We start from the raw sequence: 21475 nt of genomic DNA, 5'->3' as shown, positions 1-21475 counted from the left end.
CCTGGGTCAGAGTTGCCACAGACCTTCCATTTTGCAAACAAAAACAAAACACCAAAAAATACAGCATCTATGAAGTACAACAAAGTGAAGTGCAATGAAATGAGATCTGCTTGTATATGCATCACTGGAAATGTAACAATCAGAAAGAATGTGACTGGTAGGAAAGTACATACATTTCCATGACTTATCATGAAGAGGTTTATTTCAGCATTCTAGAATGGGGGTGCATTTTCTTTCAAGCTGCTATTCTATCAGGGAAGTGTTAAATTCCCAGATTTGGCCACAAGGTGGTGTAGTTGTCATTCTGAGTTCTTTCAGGAGGGAAAAATTTTTCCATGAAAACAGTTACATTTTGGAGATTCTGAGAATGATGAATTCAGAGAGAGAAAAAAAATTGTTTTCATCAAAACTGTGTTACCACCTATGACAGAAATATATAGGAATGAGGATACAGAAATACCACTGTGTGAAAAAATGCTACCAAAATTTCTATCTGCTGGAAAGAGGATTATGAAGTGAGATCACTAGAACTGGGCAGAAACCTACGAATATCTCATTTAGTCCCTTGATTATATAGACGGATAAATTTAAGCCTAGAGGTACTTAGAGATTACTTAATGTCTCCCAGCCAAGATAGTTTAAGATTCAGGAGAAAAGAGCATATTACCTGACTCCTGGTCCAATGGATATGTGTTTGTGTGTGTGTGTGTGTGGATACACACACATATATATATAATATATATAAATTTTATATATAAATATATAAATATTTAACACACATATACATATATATGTATTTAACACACAATGTTACATAAGTTCATGTGTGCAACATAGTGATTCTCCAATTTTGTACATTATGCTGTGTTCGTCACAAGTATAGCTACCATCTGTCCTGTTACACTGCTATTACAATATCATTGACTGTTTTCCTTATGCTGTGCCTTTTATTCCCATTATTTATTCATTCCCTGACTGTATCTCCCACTTGCCTTTATCTGTTTTGCCCATCCTCCACATATCTGACAACCATCAGTTCTGTGCATTTATAGGTCTGATTCTGCTTTTTTGTTTATTCACTTATCATTTTTTTATTCCGTGTGAGTGAAATCATATGGTATTTGTCTTTCTCAGTCTAATTTATTTCACTTAGTATAACTTCTAGGTCCATCCATGGTTATGGCACAATCTCAGCCTTTTTTATAGTTGTGTAATATTCTTCCGTGTGTGTGTATACCACATGTACCTTTATCTATTCACCCATCAGTCCAGTGTTTTTATATCGCATGTGGTCACCTCTTAATACCACATCCTATATGCTCCTAACTTAAATCTACTGCAGATTTAACCACTGAACTTTTGAGAATAGCTCTGTTGTGTGTGTGTGTGTGTGTGTATGTGTGCGTGTGTGCATGTACAAACTCCATTTTTTTCTTGTAACTGCTGTGATTGTATTCATGAAGATGGTGGTGATCAAAGAAAGTGATAAAATTAGAAAGCACCTAACACAATTCCACTAAAGCAGTTATTATGAACTTTCACTAGAAAGAGGTCAGGTGCTAAAGGGAAGATACATATAAAAGTAGAGAGAAAGAAAATGGAAGAAATTAAGTTGAAATAAATTCTAAGTATTTAGAGGAAATTTGTAATATATCTTCAGAATTGAAGAAAATAGTCATTTTTTTCCTCCTGGAAATTTTTCTGGTTCTCTACTTTTGTAATTTTTCTTCCCTATATTCCTTTCTTTCTTTTCTTTTCTCTCTCTCTCTCTCTTTTTTTTTTTTTTTTGTGGGGAATAAGGCTTGTGGATAGGAAAGGCTGATATTTTTATAGATGAGAGAGTTGAAATATGAAAGCATAAAAGAGAATGGATAGAAATGAGAATAAACTGCCTTGTGGCTTTTAGGCTAGTGTAATGAACCACAAAGAAAGGCTCTTTGCCACCAGGAATAGAGATTTTTTTCTTCAGCAAATCCTCAACGTTTGGTCATTTAAAGAGTTGAGACATTTTATTTTCATAGCAGCTCTGTGAAGACAGGCAGATAGCATTTTCATCTTCAATGGGGAAATAAAGTGACAAAATAAGGATAATTTATTCAAAGTTATCCAATTAATAGTAAATTTGAGGATAAATTCTAGTTTATTCCAGTGTTATTTCTACTAATTGCTGCACTTTAAAATGACATGTAGTGATGATTTTATTCCCTTTTGTTGTTCAATATAGAAAATACAGACACCTTTACTGGAAACACCGGAAACTCATTATTGGAAATTTGATTCTAAAACTGCTCCTTCACAAAATATATCTCGAAACTTCACATCAGGTGACCATGGCAAATCCAAAGATAAAAGAGACTGTTTGTGGACATCTGCCAAAAGTACTTTATCTACACCATTACCAAAGGTTGGTTGCTAAAATTTCCCAGAAGGTCATAATTTTTTTAGTTAAAAAAGAAGTTTCTGGTATCATATATATCTGGTATCACACATTGAAATAAAAAATTCAATTTTTGTGATACCAGCATGAAATTGTTGTTTTTCTAAAATATCATTATCCACAACTTAAAGATATTTGGGGCAGATTACATAATTTTCTGTCATTCACCAGATAGCATTCCCTGATGTGGGTGATGTGATTCTGACTTAACATTTTTCAGTATCACCCCAGTTATTTCCTTTTGCTGTATACTTTTACATCATCTTGTTGCCAGTCTTTTACTTAGCAGTCAGCCCTCAATGTGTCAGGTGACAACAGCAATATGGCTCAGTTACTATCTTTCACATGTTCACTTAATCCATGGGGAATTCATTCAACCTTTCCATGCTAAATAGCAGTACAGAATGCTACATTTCTGACCCCACCTCCTACCATCCATCTCTCTCTAATTTCTTTTTACTCTAAACTATCCAGTCAGACACAAAGACATAAAATCTCTTCCTAAGTTTATATCTAGCAAGGGAATGAGATGCCAATCCTTCTTGAAGGCACCCCTATTTTTTGTTAGACTACTGTTAAGAGTTGTCTGCTCACCTGCCTTAGAAATTCAAAGAAAAATATTTCGACCTCTCTCTATGCTGAAATTTTATGCCTTCCCCTTCCAGTTTCCTTAAAATAACTGGGAAGAAAGGAGGTGTTTGGTGATTGTAGGGCCAGTTTAACCACTTTTTAATAAGCCCTAGAGAAGGATCTGGCTTTAACCATAGGTTGCTTTCTTTAGAATATGGGTTACTAGCATTTTTTTCCGCAGCTTTGTGCCCCAGTTGACAATTCCAGAGCAAAAGGAAGAGTCTCTCTCACATCCTGCTACATATGCAATATTATCCACACCATGGAAGTTATGAAAATTAGTAAACTACATAGCTTAGAGAGGTTTTTACATAAAATTATTTTGTTGTATTTATATTATTCAGAGTGTGAAGTGATCTTCATATAGAATGAACTTACTTAAAAAAAACTTTATATTGAAATATATGCAAGAAAAATGCACAGATATTAATTATGCAACTTGATGATTCTTTACACACTAAACATAACTTTATAACCAGCACTCAGATTAAAGCACAGAATCTTACTATCACCTCTGAAGATTTTCCTGCCCCCTTTTTAGTCACTGGCTTCTCCTCCAAGGCCATATACTGTCCCAACTCTAATATTAGCTGTACCTGTTTTTGTATTTTCTCTTTTCCCTGTTTTTGCATTTTTCATAAATAGAATCATTTTTATTTTGACTTTTTCCACTTAATATTATGTTTGTGGGACTCATCCATATTGTTGCTTGAAGTTTTAGATTTTCTGTTTATATTTCTATATGGTATTCCATTGCGTGATATACCACAGTTTATTTATCTATTGTATTATTAGTTGACTTTTGGGTGGTTTCCAGACTGTGCTTTCATGCATAGTCTTGCTATAAAAATTCTGGTATTTGACCTGTATGCATTTTGGTTGGGTATGTCTTTGGGAATGAAATTTCTGGGTTATAGGGTTATGTATACTATGTTCCATCTTAATAGATACTGACTGAGTTGTTTTTGTTTTTGTTTTTTGTTTTTTGTTTTTTTTACTGTGATACAAAATATGTGGGGATCCCCCCCACTATACCAGTTCTCTGATTCTTCAGATGCCAATTAGTTGTCTTACAACTTGATTAAATTCTGACACTACCTGGAATTAATGTAGAGCCCACAGGTTAAGGGCTCACTCCCACAAGACTGCTTTCATTTTAGACACTAGTTACAATCCTGGTTTGCCCCTTGTACTACTGAACAACTGGCTCTAAATTGGGGGTGCTCATAACCTCCCTCCTCATGTTTGCTAATTTGCTAGAATGATTCTTAGAACTCAGGAGATTCTTTTGCTTACTATTACAGTTTATTATAAAGGGTACAAATCAAGAACAGCCAGATGGAAAAGATGAATAGGACAAAGTGTGAGGGAAGGGGTACAGAACTTCCATGCCTTCTTCAAGAGTGCCTTACTTCCAGTACCTCTGTGTGTTTGCCAACATGGAAACTCTCAGAACCCCATCAGTTAGGGGGGTTTATGGAGGTTTCATTACCTAGCATGACTGATTACATCATTGGTCATTGATGTTTAACTCAATCTGCATCCCCTCTCCTCTCCCAGGATCCTGGTTAAAGGGTGTAGTTGATTTACAAACTTGTAATCAAGCCTTGGTTTTTCTGGTTACTAGCCACCATCCTCAAGTTATCTAGAAGCCCCTTCCTGTCAGTTATTTCATTAGTGTTCACTTTAGTCCAGTTGAAAGGAGCTTATTTTGAATAATGAAAGACTCCTATCACATTACTGGGGGACAAAGACTGAATATCGTATCAAAAGATGCGCTGATCACCCCTATCACTCAGGAAATTACATGGGTTTTAAAAGTTCTGTGTCAGGAACTAGGGACAAAGACTAAATATATATTTCTTATTGTATCACACTGCCAATCATGTTTTTCAAAAAAAATCATTACATAAATTATATCCTAGCTGGCAGTGAATGAGAAGTCTAGTTGCTCCACATCCTTGCCACTACATGGTATTTTATATCTTTTTGATTTTAGCCATTCTCATAGTTGTGGTGACCTTACTTTTTTTTAGAACTTTTTTTACCATAATTTTAGATTTATAGAAAAGTTGCAAAGTTAGTACATAGAATTCCTTTATGTCTATCACCTGGTTTTCTACATTGTTAACATCTTACATTACCATGTACATTTGTCAAAACTAGGAAACATACATTGGTACATTACTGTTAAGTTTAGATTTTATTTTATTTTGCCATTAATGTCAGCTTTTCAAAGCCCTTATGGATGTCTCATTTCCTACATGTTTGTTTGAAGTTTTCTTTTTTTAATTAATTATTTTTATTAACATATAATGTATTATTTGCCTCAGGGATACAGGTTTGTGAATTGTCAGGCTTACACACTTCACAGCACTCACCATAGCACATACCCTCCCCAATGTCCATAACCTAACCACCGTCTCCACACACACCCCTCCCCCCAGCAACCCTCAGTTTGTTTTGTGAGATTAAGAGTCTCTTATGGTTTTTCTCCCTCCCGATCTCATCTTGTTTCATTAGTCTGTCATTTGCCCTGTCATTTGCCCAGCTCCATTGCCTCATAGAGCTGCAAAGTTAAAATGCTTGTTTATAATTGTTTTGACAAATGCTATGCTGTACTTCACAAGAAGGAGAAAGTTTTTGTAATAATGAGCTCTAAGTCAGGTTAAATACAATCAGCCTTGTAAGTGAGGTCTTTCAGAGAACCACTAGACAAGTTAAAATGACAACTTTTGGGGAATAAAGCTTTGGAAGAGCTCTCAGTTCTCTTCTGCTCTATCTAATGGCTCTCAGACTAGATAAAGAGTGTGGGATATTATTTTTTTAAGGGTAACATAGAGGGCAGGGGTTGGGATGAAGAAAAGTTAAAAAACCACAAAGCTTGCTATTACAGACGTTCGGCCATTAAAAAAAGATAAGCACTACAGTTTGTGGCAAGCTTTTGGTTAATTTCCGGAGTTCTCAAAAAGCTGACTTTGACCATTTTACAGTATTTTTATTGCTTTATGGAAGAGCAGATTTTTGGAATACCTTGTTTTGCCATTTTTGCTGATGTCACTGACTTAACTTTTTAAAGATACTTTAAAAAATTATAAAACTTGACTAATGTGAATTACTTTATGAACAAAATATAAGCATACCTATTTTCTCATAAATCAGTAAGGATTTCTGTAGAAAGAGCAAAGCTCATTCAGTTCTTTGGTCTTAATTATTGGTAGAAAAATTAAAGTCCCTCTTTCCTTAAGATTGTTGACTGCTGATGCTAGAGAGTATCTCTCTCCCCACTCTCTCTTGCCATTATTTTCTTCAGTAAGTTGAAGGGAAGGGGGAAAAAAAGTCTACTGTTAATAAATTGTTTGAAGAAATTAGAAGTTTTTGTATCAAAAATATCTGAATGAAATTCTTATAAAAATTTCTATATATATGCCACTGATAATGGAGAGTTATTGATTACTAAAGATTCAACTTGAGTTATCAACAGTATTGGGTTTTTTGATAAGATAATATGTTGTTTTCCTTTTTGGATAGGCATATACTGTGAAGACACCAACGAAACTAAAAATTCAGCAAAGCGAAAGCAAGAATGTACCCACAGAAGAAAGTAATAAAAAGAGAAAAATGGTCTTTGAGTTTGATATCAATTCAGATAGCTCAGAAACGACTGATCTCTTGGTAAAAATACTACAAATCAGTATTTATTGTTTACATTATCATTTTTACACATTTTTATGTATATGTATAATATATACACATAGTATCTACTATTGCAATACTAAAATATGGGACTCCATAACACAGAACCCTATGCTTTTGCTGCATTTTGGAGAAACAGGGTTTAAATAATTTAACTTCAGAAAACATGGCATTTTCAAATACTTGATGTAATGTAGTTGGCACATGAGATGATTAACTTATCTTGTTTTCCAGCAGATTGTTATAAAGGAGTTTTTTACCACATACTCTTCTTTTCTTTTCTCTTTTCTTTCTTTCTTTCTTTCTTTTTCTTTCCTTCTTTTTAAAGAAAGGTCAGGTGAATCTTGTTATGGCCAAATTTTAGGGTCCCTCTTGATTTTGCATATTATACCTGTTCCTAATTTTATACCACTTACTGGTTGAAATCTGTATCAAGGTATTAGTTGACAAATATAGCATTTTTATCATTCTTAAAGAGTTAATGTATTAAAGATGAGTTGTTTAAAGAAGATATTACCCCTAGCAGTTTGTATTACTAGTTATTCCCTTCTGTGAGTGTATCCACACCTACCAGTATTTTCTTGTCATAATATTTATTGAGAATAAATTTAGATCACTTAATTTAAAAGGAAACCTCATCACACAAAATGAAGAAATATACCAAAGATTCTTAATTACAAAATTCCAGTTAAAGGTGCTAGTTTGTTTCATTATTGTCACTTTTAACTTTTGAGATCCTTCAAGCTTTTGAAGCTACTTTGGAACCCTCTATTTTCATTTGTTCTGGAATAATGAGTAGTTGAATTCTTAAAACTTATAGAATCCTTAAGTGCCTCTTTGTTTTATAGATAATGATTAACATTTTAATGATAAAAACTGTGAACCAAGCACCACTGCAAAGATTATATAGGTATTTCTTAGAATAATCCCATATTAGAAGTATATACAGTGCTGTTATTTTCATTTTACAGATGAGAAAACTGAGTCATATAGGTACCTTGCCCAAGATTACATAGCTAGTAATGCATGTAGCCAAAATTTGAACACAGACAGTTTAGCTCCATAGCCTATGTATGTTGTTATACAGAATAACTGCCAGCTCAAACTGAAGTTCAGATACATAAAAATGTAAGGAGAATTAGTAGAAAGACTATGAGATCTGGAATTAGACAATCAGGGTTGGAATCCATACCGTTTTTCTAGCTGTGTGAATTTAAGCTAGTTTCTTAACTGAGATTCAGAATGATTCATGATTTCATTTTTAAAAAGAGAATCACAGCTTTGTAACACAATAGGCATACTACAGTATTCTAGAAGTATGCACAGTTATTTATACTTGCCTAAAAATACATTTCATAGTCTAGTTTATTTGATTATAATTATCACTCGAAGTTACTGTTTTGTAATTTTCTTATTGTTGCATTTAAATTTTGGTGAACACTCAAATAATTATAAAAAGTTAGATTTAAAAATGGATTATCTGGAGTGACCTGACAGAAGGTGGTGGAGTAGAAAATACCACAAATTTCTCTACCTAGACAGCAATTGTACTTACAGAAACTGTCTGAAATAACTATTTTGGAACTCTGTAGACTGTTTGAATGCTTGCAACTTGCAGGGTTGAAACTTGGTAAATTATAGTTAATTTTGGTCAGTTTCATCCTTAAGAATGGTAGTGGCTACCTGTCATCCAATCCATTGTCCTATGGCAAACAACAATGCTCATATCTTGCTGTAGCCAAGGTGAGCAATAAGGACTTTTTCTCTGAATATCAAGATTGAGTGTTCTGTTATCATTGCTGCTTCTCATCACTGTGCAGGCACAGAAACGCTGCCATTCAATTCTCCCTGGCTGGAGCTGTCTTACAGAGGATTTAAATGAACTGCAACTTGTTTTCTTTTTATTTTTTTTTTTTTCACTTTTATTCTTTGGAGGATCAGACATTAAAAAAAAATTAGGACATCAAGAGCAGTCACATTTCTGGAGTATTTAAAACCACTGCACATGCCCATGGAAAGACAGGCTCAAAAAAAAAAAAATGTGAAAAGATCCCAAATTTTTACCCAGGCTAATCCCTGGCACAGAAACTTGTACAGCATAAAGCAAGACAAAACTAACTCACTATAGCAAACCTTGGGGAAAGGGAAGAATCTGATTTGCAGACATATTCAGTTATAAGATTCACATATTTAAGTTTCTTTTTTAAAAATTTTATTTATTCATTATAGAGAGAGAGAGGGAGGAAAGACTGGGCGGGGGGAGGGGGTTAGGGAGGAGGCAGAGGAAGAGGGAGAAACAGACTCCCTGCTGAGCACGGAGCCTGATGTGGGGCTCCATCCCAGGGCCCTGCGATCATGACCTGAATCAAAATCAAGAGTCAGATGCCTAACTGACTGAACCACCTAAGTGCCCTGAAATTAACACACTTTTTAATCAGCCAGTGGATCAAAGAAGAAATCACAAGGGAAGTTAAGACTTAGATATGAATAAAAATGAAAATACAGTATACCAAAACTTATGTGTTATAGCAAAAATTCAGAGGGAAATTTATAGCTCCAAATTCCTATATTAAAAAAGAAAGATCTCAAATCAATAACTTTACACTTTATGGAACTAGAAAAAGAAAAGCAAACCAAACCCAAAACTAGCAGGAGGAAGGAAAAAATGAAGATTCAAGGGGAGATAAACAAATTAGAGAATAGAAAACAATAGAGAAAATCAACAAAACCAAAATTTATGTATTTTTTCAAATACATTTTTTCAAATAGAAATCTTTTCAGATTAAAAAAATTGACAAATCTTTAGCTAGACTAACAAGATATAAATAGAATCAGAAATGGAAAGTGGGTTTATTATTACTAATTAGAGTTAAAAAAATACTGTGAATATATGCTAACAATTCTATACCTTGGAAGAAATGAACAAATGGGTAAAACCGCTGAAATGCACAAATTAAACTGATCCAAGAAGAAATAGAAAACCTCAACAGGCCTATGTATAGTCAGTAAAGAATTTGACTTAGTAATCAAAAACCTCTCAACAAAGAAAAGTCCTGGACCAGATGACTTCCTTGATAGATTATATCCCCAAATGTTTGATACAATCTTCTCAGACTTCAGAAAATTGGAGAGAACTTTTTTTTAAATTTTATTTTTCAGTGTTCCAAGATTCACTGTTTATGTACCACACCCAGTGCTCCATGCAATACGTGCCCTCCTCAATCCCCACCACCAGACTCACCCATCCTCCCATCCTCCTCCCCTTCAAAACCCTCTGTGTTTCTCAGAGTCCACAGTCTCTCATGGTTTGTCTCTCCCTCAGATTTCCCCCAATTCACTTTTCCTTTCCTTCTCCTAATGTCTTCCGTGTTATTCCTTATGCTCCACAAGTAAGTGAAACCAAATGATAGTTAACTCTATGCTTGACGTATTTCACTCAGCATAATCTCCTTCAGTCCCATTCATGTTGATACAAAATTGGGTATTTATCCTTTCTGAGGGAGGCACTCTTGATAACTCATTATATGAGGCCAGTACTACCTTGATATCAAAGTAAGATAAAGACATTACTAGAAAAGAAAGTTAAAGGCCATTATCCCTTATGAATGTCTGTGTAAAAATCCTCAAAATATTAGCAAGTCAAATTTCACATCATATTAAAAGTTGTATTCACCAGGCGCCTAGGTGGCTCAGTGGGTCAAAGCCTCTGCCTTTGGCTCAGGTCATGATCCCAGGGTCCTGCCACATCGCATGGGGCTCTCTGCTCAGCAGGGTGACAGCTTCCCCCTCTCTCTGTCTTTGCCTGCTTCTCTGCCTACTTGTGACCTCTGTCTGTCAAATAAACAAAATCTTAAAAAAAAAAAAAAGTTGTATTTACCATGACCAAGTGGAATTTATCCAAGAAATGCCAGAATGGTTCAATATAAGAAAATCAGTGTAGTATATCACCATTAATAGAATGAAGGGGGGAAAATCCCATATGATCATCTCAATTAGTACAGAAAAGGCATTTGACAAAATCCAACATTTTTTTTCATGATAGAAACTCTTATAAAGGTAGGAATAGAGGAACAATTCCTCTGCATGATAAAAAATACTTACGAAAACTTGGAGCTAACATTCTACTCAATTGAAAACTTATCCCTTAAATTAAGAATGAGACGGGGTGGGGGAGCACCTGGGTGGCTCAGTCATTTAGCGTCTGCCTTCAGCTCAGGTCTTGCTGTGTCTCTCTCTGAAAAATAAATAAAATCTTAAAAAAAAAAAATACAAGACAAGGATGTCCACTTTCACCACTGCTAGTCAACATTGTACTGGAAGTTCTAGCCAGAACTATTAGGCTATTAGAAAAAAACAAAGGGAGATGGAGAGAAAAAGCAGGCATACAAATGAGAATGAGTTAAAACTATTTGCTTATGCCATAATCCTATCCATTGAAAATCACAAAGACTCCACAAGAAGGCTACTAGAGCTAAAAATGAATTCAGCAATGTGGAAGGGTATAAAAACACATGACATCGGTTATATTTTTATATACCAACAATGATTAATCCAAAAGATAATTAAAGAAAATTAAGAAAATTATCCATGTCCATTATCATCTAAACAAGTTGAATATTTAGGAACAAACATAACCAAGAAAGTGAAATACTGAAATACAATAAAAACTATAAAACATTGCTGAAGGAAATTAAAGAAGACCTAAGAGTTAGAAAAAAAAATTGTGTTTATGGGTGTGAAGCCTTAAACCTGTGAAGATGTCCTATATGCTGGCTATTTGAACAAAAAAATGTCAGTACTACTGAAAGCAGTCCACACATTCAGTGCAATCTCAATCAAAATTCCAACAGCTTTTTGGCAGAAATGGAAAATCTGATACTCAAATTCATATAGAATTGCAAGGGTCCTAAATAGCTAAAATAATTTTGAAAAAGAAGGATAATGCTGGAGGACTCACAGTTCTCAGCCTTGAAACTTTCTGCAAAGGTAGTAATTTAAACAGATTCGTAGTAGGATAAGGGCAGATCTATAGATCAATGGAATAAAGGAGCCCAGAAATAAATTCTCACAAATATAGCCAATTAATTTTTGGCAAGAGTGCCAAGACCACCCAGTGGGGGAAAGGACTTTTTTTCCCCCCAGCTAATGGTGTTAGAACTGGATATTGGAAATCCACATGCAAAAGAATGAAGTCGGACTTTTTATACCACATATAAAAATTGATTCAAAATGGATCAAAAACCAAAACTTAAGGGCTAGAGCTATGAAACATAAGAAAATATTGGGGACATTTTCATGACTTCGAATTTAGCAAGGGCCTCATGAGTAAGACACCAAAAGTACAGGCAAGAAAAGAGAAAACTGATGAATTTGACTTCAAAATTAAGAATTTTTGTGCTTTAAAGGACACTACTAAGAAAGAGAAAAGACAAGCTCAAGAATGGCAGAAAGTATTTCCAAATCATATATCTGAAAAGGGATAAATGGAATACATAAAGAACTCCCATAACTCAACAATAAAAACCATATAACCTGATAAAAAATGGGCAAAGGACTTGAATACACATTTATCCAAAGAGGATATACAAATGGCCAACAAGCACATGAAAAGATGAATGTTGCAGATAAAACTGTCTGTAAATCTGTTTGAATATTTTTATTCATGAAGCCTCTGTAAATGTGACATTAGTGAACAGGACAAGATACTGTGAACTGATTGCTCACCAGACTAATAAATCTGTATAGTATATTCATTAAGAGAGTGGATTTCTAGGCCAGCCTATCTGGATTTGAATCCCGGCTCCACCTCTTAACTAGTTGTGTAATCTTAGGCAAAGTACTTAACATTTCTGTGTCTCAGTTCTTCACCTTTAAAATGGGGATAATAATAGTATACCTACTTTATAAAATTATTGTGAGGATTAAAATTAATTAAAATAGACAAAGTGCTTAAAACAGCTCCTAACATAAATTACTAAATTAGTGTTAGCTATTATTATTTGGGGGAATTAAAATACCCATTGTTGATAGTTGATAACATTATAATTTTTATAGGATTATACATGCTTATTATAAGGCCAAAGTGTGAGTTTAAGTAAGTAGGCTGGGGGGAAGTGGAAGGAAAAGTAGTAGTATAAAGACTCTGAAACTGAAGTAGAAATCAGTAGAAAAGTACTATTTATATACATGTTGTATTTCATATAATACAATATAGTTATTAGTATTTCATATAATGCAGTATTGTTAATAGAATCTAAATCTCTATCCTTGTTTGGAAGATTATTTTGTCATTGCCTTCAGTTTTTCTTCTTTTTTTCTCTCCTCTTTCTCTTGTCTCTCTTCTTTCACCTCCTTTCTTTCTCCCTTCCCCCATTTCCCTTCCTTGTGTTTCTCCTCCTCTCTGTGATATATGGACAAAATTTTAGTATTAGTGATGACAGACCCCAGATTATATTTTTTGTATTTTTCTTTAAGAGCATGGTTTCAGAGGAAGAGACATTGAAAAAATTATACAAGAATAATAATCCAACAACTTCTCATCTTTGTGTCAGAACACCAAAAAAGGTAGTGTGTTTTTTTTAAGGTAGTTTTTAATTTTTCCTTCGGAAATCAAATTTCAGAAGCTGGACTTTATCTTTTTAAATTAAGCATATTTTGATTTGATTTAATTTGATTTTTTATTCAGACCCCTTCATCTCTAACAACCCCTGGATCTATGCTGAAGTTTGGAGCTACAAGGAAAATGCGGGAAGATCGTTGGGCTGTAATTGCTAAAATGGATAGGAAAAAAAAACTAAAGGATGCAGAGAAGTTATTTGTTTAATCTCAGAAAATCAGTGTGATTAGGGAGCCTAATAACATGAGATTTATAATTAATTTAAAGATGTTTTATTTTCTGAAGAGCCAAACATTTTCTGACATTGAGACTTTTTTGTATTTACATAATTTGTTTTTTATGATTTTTATGTTTTGGCCTAAAATTACCACATTACCTGAAACCTTGTAATTCTGTTCAGATAATAAGATGATTATATTTTGTTTTCATCTTTCTTGTATTCATAAAAATTGTTTTAATTTTTCAAATTTGTGAAGTTATCTATTGAATGCTAGGAACACATTGAGATGTACTCTTTATTCTTTATTATTAAAATATTTGGATGCAAATAAATGCTTTTCATTGATTCTGTGAGGTCATCTGAACAGCTGATCATAATGTTATTTTTTAAATCTTAAGGTCATTATGGTGAAGTTTCACAGTTCTGAAGCAGTTTTATCTGTTTATAAAATTGACAAGTGCCCTTCAGTTGTAGGAAAAAAAAGGCTATACCAGTATGGCTTCCTAACATTATTTATTCAACACTCATTAATTTAAACAAGTATTTATTGAGTGCCTTCTATGAGTCAAATACAGTTCTAGATACTGGAGATATGACAATGAACAGAACAGAAAAATAAACCCTCTGTTCTTCTACAGCTTATATTTTAGTGAGGGAAATAGACAATAAATAAATGAACCTGGACATGGTTTTGGGACTTCCAGCTTCTGATATCTTAATTGAAAATTTATGAGTCTCCTGAGAAAGTATTTTTTAGAGTATTATTAGACTTGATAGTGTGATATTTCATATTTAAAGCTATATATTTTCAAACACTTTAAAGTAAACAAGACTAGTGTATTAGTTGAGGTAATGCTAGCTTCTCTGGCTAATCATTCATCGACTTCTCAATTCTCTAAAGTCCATCATAAATGTTCCTATTTAGTAAGCAGCATTCCTCCAGGCAGTGATTCAGGAAACCTGGCTCCTTCTAGCTTTTAGTTCTGACTCGCTCAACAACTGGCTTCCAAGGTTGCTGCAAACGGGGAAGCACCAAAAAGATTTGCTGACATATTTCCTGAAATAAGGATGAGGTGAAGGAAAGACAAGGAGCAAAGTTGGATCTTGAAGTTCTGTTTTGAGCTATGTAATATTTTTTGTGGGGGAGGTGCTGTGTAATAGCTGAGATATCTTAGATATCTAAGTGGAGCAGTTGGTAGGTCATTGAACAAATGAATCTGGAATTCTCCAGAAGGGTCATTATTTAGTAGTCATTGACATATACATGTCATTTAAAGCATGGGACTGAATGCACTCTCTTTATGACAGTGAATGTATAGTTAATAGAAAAAAAATTGAGCCTTGGGATACTGGAGCATTTAAAAGTCAAGCAATAGAGGAGTTGCTGCAAAGATTAAGGACAGGGAAGTGAAGTGTAATTACAGATTCAAGAAGGGAGTATTCCCCTGTGTCAAATCCTTCTGGGTGTCAATACCTGAAAGCATAAATCATTGGATTTGGGATTATCTGTATGATATACAATCTCTGCTTTCAATGACTTGAAGTCCAGTAGCAAATATAAATGTGAATGTGCTCCTTCTTTTCACTACATCTGTATCTTTTGTGTAAATACCTAGTAGTATGATTGCTGAATCATAGTGTAGTTTTATTTTTAACTTTTTGAGGAATCTTTAAACTGTTTTCCAGAGTGGCTCTACCAGCTTGCATTCCCACCAACAGTGTAAGAGGTTTCCCTCTCTCCACATCCTTGCCAACATTGTTGTGTTCTGCCTTCTTAATTTTTGCCATTCTAACTGTGTAAAGTGGTATCTTATTGTGGTTTTAATTTGAATTTCCCTGATGGCTAGTGATGTTGAACATCTTTTCATGTGCCTGTTAGCCATTTGTATGTCTTCTTTGGAGAAGTGTCTATTCATGTCTTCTGCCCATTTTTTGACTGGATTATTTGTTTTTCGGGGGCTGGGTTTGAGAAGTTCTTTATAGATCTTGGATACCAGCCCTTTATCTGTACTGTCACTTGCAAATATCTTTTCCCATTCTGTGGGTTGTCTCTTGGTTTTGTTGACTGTTTGCTTGGCTGTGCAGAAGCTTTTTATCTTGATGAAGTCCCAAAAGTTCATTTTGCTTTTGTTTTCTTTGCCTTTGGAGATGTCTCTTTAAAGAAGTTGCTGGGGCCAGTGTTGAAGAGGTTATTGTCTATGTTCTCCTCTAGGTTTTTTTTTTTTAAGGTTTTTTAATTTATTTAACAGAGATCACAAGTAGGCAGGCAGAGAGAGAGAGAAGGGGGGAGGCAAGCTCCCTGATGAGTAGAGATCCTGATGCGTGGCTCAATCCCAGTACCCTGAGATCATGACCTGAGCCAAAGGCAGAGCTTAACTCCCTGAGTCACCCAGGCACCCCTCCTCTAGGTTTTTGATGGATTCCTATCTGACATTGAGGTCTTTCATCCATTTTGAGTTTATCTTTGTGTATGGTGTAAGAGAATGGTCTAGTTTCATTCTTCTGTATGTAGCTGTCCAATTTTCCAGCACCATTTTTTAAAGAGACCCCCTTGCCACCATATCCACCATAGCCAAACTGTGGAAGGAGCCGAGATGCCCTTCAATAGATGAATGGATAAAGAAGATGTGGTACATATATATAAGGGAATATTACTCAGCGATCAGAAAGGATGAATATCCACCATTTGCATTAACATGGATGAAACTGGAAGGGGTTATGCTAAGTGAAATAAGTCAAGCAGAGAAAGACAATTATCATATGGTTTCATTCATATGTGGAACATAAGGAATAGCACAGAAGATGATAGGGGAAGGGAGGGAAAACTGAAGGGGGGAATCACTGACAGAGACAAATCATGAGAGACTATGGACTCTGGAAAACAAACTGAGGGTTTCAGAGGGGAGAAGTGTAGGGGGATGGGATAGCTGGGTGAGGGGTATTAAGGAGGGCACATGTTGTGATGAGCACTAGGTGTTCTATGCAACTAACGAATCGTTGAACAATACATCAAAAACTAATGATGTTTATATGGTGGCTAACTGAACATGATAAAAGAAATATAAATGTGTAAACAAATGAATCACTTATAATGTAAGTAATTCAATAGTATGTATATATAAGATACAGAGACATGAAAGATAATTTCATGTCTTGGCTTCTGAGATGGTCTTCTAGAAGAGGTGAATTTTGGACATAAACAAGAATACTATAGAGGTGCCTTGGTGGGTTCAGTCAGTTGGGCAACTGACTTGATTTCTGCTCAGGTCATGATCTCAGGGTTGTGAGAATGAGCCCTGCCTCAGGCTCTGTCCTGAGTGGAGCCTGCTTAAGATTTTCTCTCTCCTTCTACCCTTCCCCACCCCACTCACGTGCTCACTACCTTAAAAAAAAAAAAGATGTTATAGGTATATTAGAAGGACAAGAGAAAATTAAGCCAGAATAAATAGCAGCCTTTAGAAAGCTCAGTAAAGGTAAATTGGAACAAGGTAAAGATATTGTACCTATTGAAATAGTCCAGGTGGGAGATGGGAAGATTTCTTAGACTAAAAATTTAAGTTCCAGACTTTTAGATTATGTTTTATACCTAGCCTAAGAAAAATATCTATGATTTTGTCACTTTAACAGAAATAAAATATCTCCCACTCATGTAAATGTAAATTCATGATGTCAAAGAGCAACTTGCTTTGGTTGATATAAAGGTTAGAAATAAATTATTTATAACTCAGGCAACCTGAATTCAGTATAATTAATAGTCTGCAGGCTAGAGAAGTACATCCAGAACTTTAATCAGTAGAAGGTCATCTCTGAGTTAGAAACAGGAAATAACAAACAGGAGACAGATAAGACTTAACATTATTTAAGTTATGAAATCGTAGAGTTTAGAGCTGGAGGGAAATGAAAAGATTTAATTTCAACAGATCAGTAATTTGAGGCCTATGAAAGTAATCAAAATTAAAAGGAAAAGATAGTTTTGAAAAATGACTTGATTTCTAATGCATGTACATAATTTACATCAGTACATAAATATAATCATATAAAATCTCAATACCCTCTTTTTATCCCCCTTTTGTTTATCCTCACTCTCTTTATTCCCCTTTCTACACACATTAGGGACCCTTCTGCCAAATCTCCTCCTCCTGGGGTGGAAAAAAGTTTTCCTATTTTTCTTAATCATAGATATAGATAATAATGTATTTAATTAAGTATTTTTTACATATGCATATATACACACAGGATTCTTTGGTCATAGTTTACGAAAATGGGATGATATATATACTTTTCAGAGTCTTTAAAATTTACTTAGTATCTCATGAAAATCTATGACATATGGTATGCTTCCAATTCATTATTTTAAGTGGCTGTAGAAATATTTCATGGATATATCATAATTCAGCAACTTATTAAACTGTAGTAGAGACTTTAATGATCACATATACCTAGTTGTTTTCCTTTCTTCTTCTGGGCATGTGAAAAGATTAGATTTCCATTCCCATCTTGGTGAGCCTATAGGATAAGTCCCAGCCAATAAGTTTAGGGAGAACTGTTGTACATTAATTACTCTTGTGCTAGAGTATTTGATTAGTAGTGTGAGACCTTCTATCACACTCTTCGTCCTGCTGCAGCAATTTGTGAGTTATAGACGATGAAACTCCTGTCATTCTATGTCTGTGAATGAAAAGTACACAGAATAAAATTGCCCCATCATGGTCAGGTAGTATGAATAAGAAATAAGACTTTGTAGTGTTAAGCCCCTAAGAGTTTGGGGCTGTCTATGATTGTTGGCATAACCTACTCTATCTTAACTGGTATGTAAATTCTCCTTGTTTCCAGTTTTCTGCACTATGAACAATGCTAATGTTACTGATTTTATTTCTGTAAATTATTAATTTTGGAATTGATGGGCCTATAGCTATGTATATTAAAAATTTTAATTGATGTTGTCTAGGAATTATAGTAACGTTATGTAGTCACCCGTGTGGAAATATATATTAAATGTATAAATCATTATATAATTAAAAGTTGAAAATACAGTCTATGACAAAAATGTATTCTACAATGTAAACATTCTCTTATTAAAGTGCTAACCAAGAGATATAAACTGTAATACAAATTGTTTAATTCTAAAAGTTTCCAATTTATTTTTAATTTTAATTAATTAATTTTTAAATTTATTTATTTTACAGAGAACACAAGCAGGGGAGCAGCAGAGGGAGAGGGAGAAGAAGGCTCTTTGCTGAGCAGGGAGCCTGATATGGGGCTCGATCCCACGACCCTGGGATAATGACCTGAGCTGAAGGCAGACACTTAACTGACTGAACCACCTGGATGCCTTTATTTTTTAATTTTTAAAAAGTATTGCTGTGTTACTTGCTTGATGTGGCTCTTTTTTTTTTTTTTTAGATTTTAATTATTTGTCAGAGAGAGAGAACACAGGCAGGCAGAGGCAGAGGGAGAAGCAGGCTTCCTGCAGAGCAAGGAGCCTGATGTGGGACTCAATCCCAGGATGCCAAGACCATGACCCAAGCTGAGGCAGCTGCTTAACCAACTGAGCCACCCAGGCATCCCTTGATGTGGGTATTAAAAGAAGCCTCTCCCTGACTTATGATTCATCAAATGTATGTTTTTCCCAATGACTTTCCAAGTAAATTTATAGTCATTAAATGACCTAGTCTCAGTAAGTAGAGAATCTCTTTTCACCAACATTAACAACTATTACATTAAAAAATTTCTAGTCCTTATAATATATGAGACTTTTGCATATTCTGTTTATCAGCTAAATTACAAATACAGTTTATTAGATTATTATGTTTACTGAAGTCAAAACTAATACTTCAAGCCAGACTGCCATGTTGTATGTGTCAGTTTAAAGTATGTGTTTTTATTTTTGTTTTTTGGGCCAACTGAATTTGGAATCCCAGCATCGCTGCTCAGTTCATCGTCTGAATAATAACCTCTGTGTGGCTGAACTTTTTTAGGTCTATAAAATGATGATACTTAAAACTAGAGAAAATGAGTTAATAGACATTTTGAAAGGTGTCTAGCATAAAGCAAGTGTTAATCATGGTTAGCTCTCATTTTCAGTAATCAGACAAGTCTTATATGTATGCCCAAGACAGGAGAACTTTCAGTGGGTTTTAAAGGATTTGACTCACCATATGAAGGTGAAAATTCAAGAGGGACACTGGGAAAGGAGGACCTGTACTCTAGAAGTTCCCTAGCTCCAAACTGGAGGCTCTTTCCTGTATTGGGAGTACCTGAAATATCAGTAAAACTCATATTGCTAGACTGGTGCCTGCAGTAGCCCTTATTTCCACACACCTGCTTCTCCCAGGTTCTTTGAAAACTTACAGTTAACTTGGCAGCCACAGTTCCCACAAAATGGACACATGAGAGGCTAACCCCAGGCAGCTTTGTCCAGTAATAGTGGCCACTGTCTATGAAAGGCCAGATTGGCATGGAGCACTGGTCTGCTGTTGTAGCTCTACTGACTGAGGAAGTCTGCTTTGCTGAGGTCTGCATCTGCTTTAGAGGACTCAGGAGATTGTGTTTGGTGCATGGGAGCTAAGGCAGGTTACCTAGCAGGACAGCAGGTAGATGGGCCTAAGGATGGCCCCCTAGCAGTACTCATCTATAGTGCCTAGGATCCGAAAACAAGGTGTGAGTGTGGTATGGTCAGCCCCTCCATATATGGTGTGGCAGGGGGAAGATGATGATGGAGATTTTTGTCTAATGAACTTGTATCCCAAACCTTGATAGACTCACTTATTTGTTCCATTAGCATTTTTATAGATTCCCTAGGATTTTCTATGTGGATCTGTAGCTAAAGATATTTTTACTTCTTCCTATCTATATTCTTTTTCTTTGTATTGCCTTACTGCACCAGCTAGTAACTCCAGCACAGTGTTGTACAGATATGATGAGAGTGGACATCCTTGCCTTTTCCCCAATTATTGAATATTAAGTATGATGTTAGATATATTTTATCAGATTGAAGGAATTCATTCTACTGCTAATCTGTCAAAAATTGTGTCATGAATGAATGTTGGATTTTCTTGGGCTTTTTCTGTGTATTTTAAAAAAGATTATTTATTTGAGAGAGAGAAAATGCAAGCATGAGCAGGGAAGAGGAGCAGAGGGAGAGGGAGAAGCAGACTCTGCACTGAGCAGGGAGCCCAATGTGAGGCTTGATCTCAGGATCTCGAGATCATGACCTGAGCTAAAGGCAGATGCTTAACAAACTGAGCCACCCACGCACCACTTTTTCTGTACATTTTGACATGATCATATGGTATATTATTTTTAGTTTGTTAATATGTTGAATTACACTGATTTCTGAATGTTAAACCAACTCTGAATTTCTGAAATAAACCTCCCTTGGTCATGACTTATTATTCTTTTTATATATTCTTGAATTCAGTTTGCTAAAATTTTTCTGAAGAATGGTCTCTATTGTTCTTTTTTTGTAACATTTTTGTCTGGTTTGCTATCAAGGTAATGTTGGTCTTATAACATGAGTTGAGAAGAATTCCCTCGTTGTAAATTTTGGAAAGAGTCTATATTAAATCAGTATTATTTCTTTTTAAATGTTTGATAGAATTCACCAGTGAAAAAATCTGGAAATGGAAATTTCTTTGAAGTAATATATTTAATTTGAAATTTTATTTGATAAGTATGTATCTTTTTAGAGTTACTATTTCTTCCTGAGGCAATTTTGGTAATTTCTATCTTTCATCAAATGCATCTTTTTTTTTTTCCTTAAGTGGTTGAATGTATTGGCAATAGAGTTGTTCATAATATTCTCCCATTATCATCTTATGTCTGTAAGATTTGTAGTGAAGTCTCCTTTTAAATCTTTTTTATCTGATTTTGGTGA

The 21475-nt window shown here is 34.8% G+C and overlaps 1 protein-coding gene across 1 annotated transcript in view; it reads left to right on the top strand.

Annotated features, from left to right (window-relative positions):
* The window catches only part of SYCP1 (synaptonemal complex protein 1), a 132299-nt gene extending 118536 nt beyond the window's left edge, over positions 1–13763 (top strand). The window contains exons 29-32 of the mRNA XM_032881381.1: positions 2225–2404; positions 6599–6742; positions 13238–13327; positions 13449–13763. Of these exons, the coding sequence (XP_032737272.1) occupies positions 2225–2404; positions 6599–6742; positions 13238–13327; positions 13449–13586 (552 nt within the window). The 3' untranslated portion in view covers positions 13587–13763. The remainder of the gene's footprint in view (positions 1–2224; positions 2405–6598; positions 6743–13237; positions 13328–13448) is intronic.
* Positions 13764–21475: the final 7712 nt, after the last annotated feature.

This window comes from Lontra canadensis, unplaced genomic scaffold (genome assembly GCF_010015895.1).
Source record: "Lontra canadensis isolate GAN:19392208 unplaced genomic scaffold, GSC_riverotter_1.0 scaffold75, whole genome shotgun sequence".
Classification (NCBI taxonomy): domain Eukaryota; kingdom Metazoa; phylum Chordata; class Mammalia; order Carnivora; family Mustelidae; genus Lontra; species Lontra canadensis.
The sequence above is the reverse complement of the archived record's forward strand: the minus strand, read 5'-3'. Positions and strand labels throughout refer to the sequence as shown.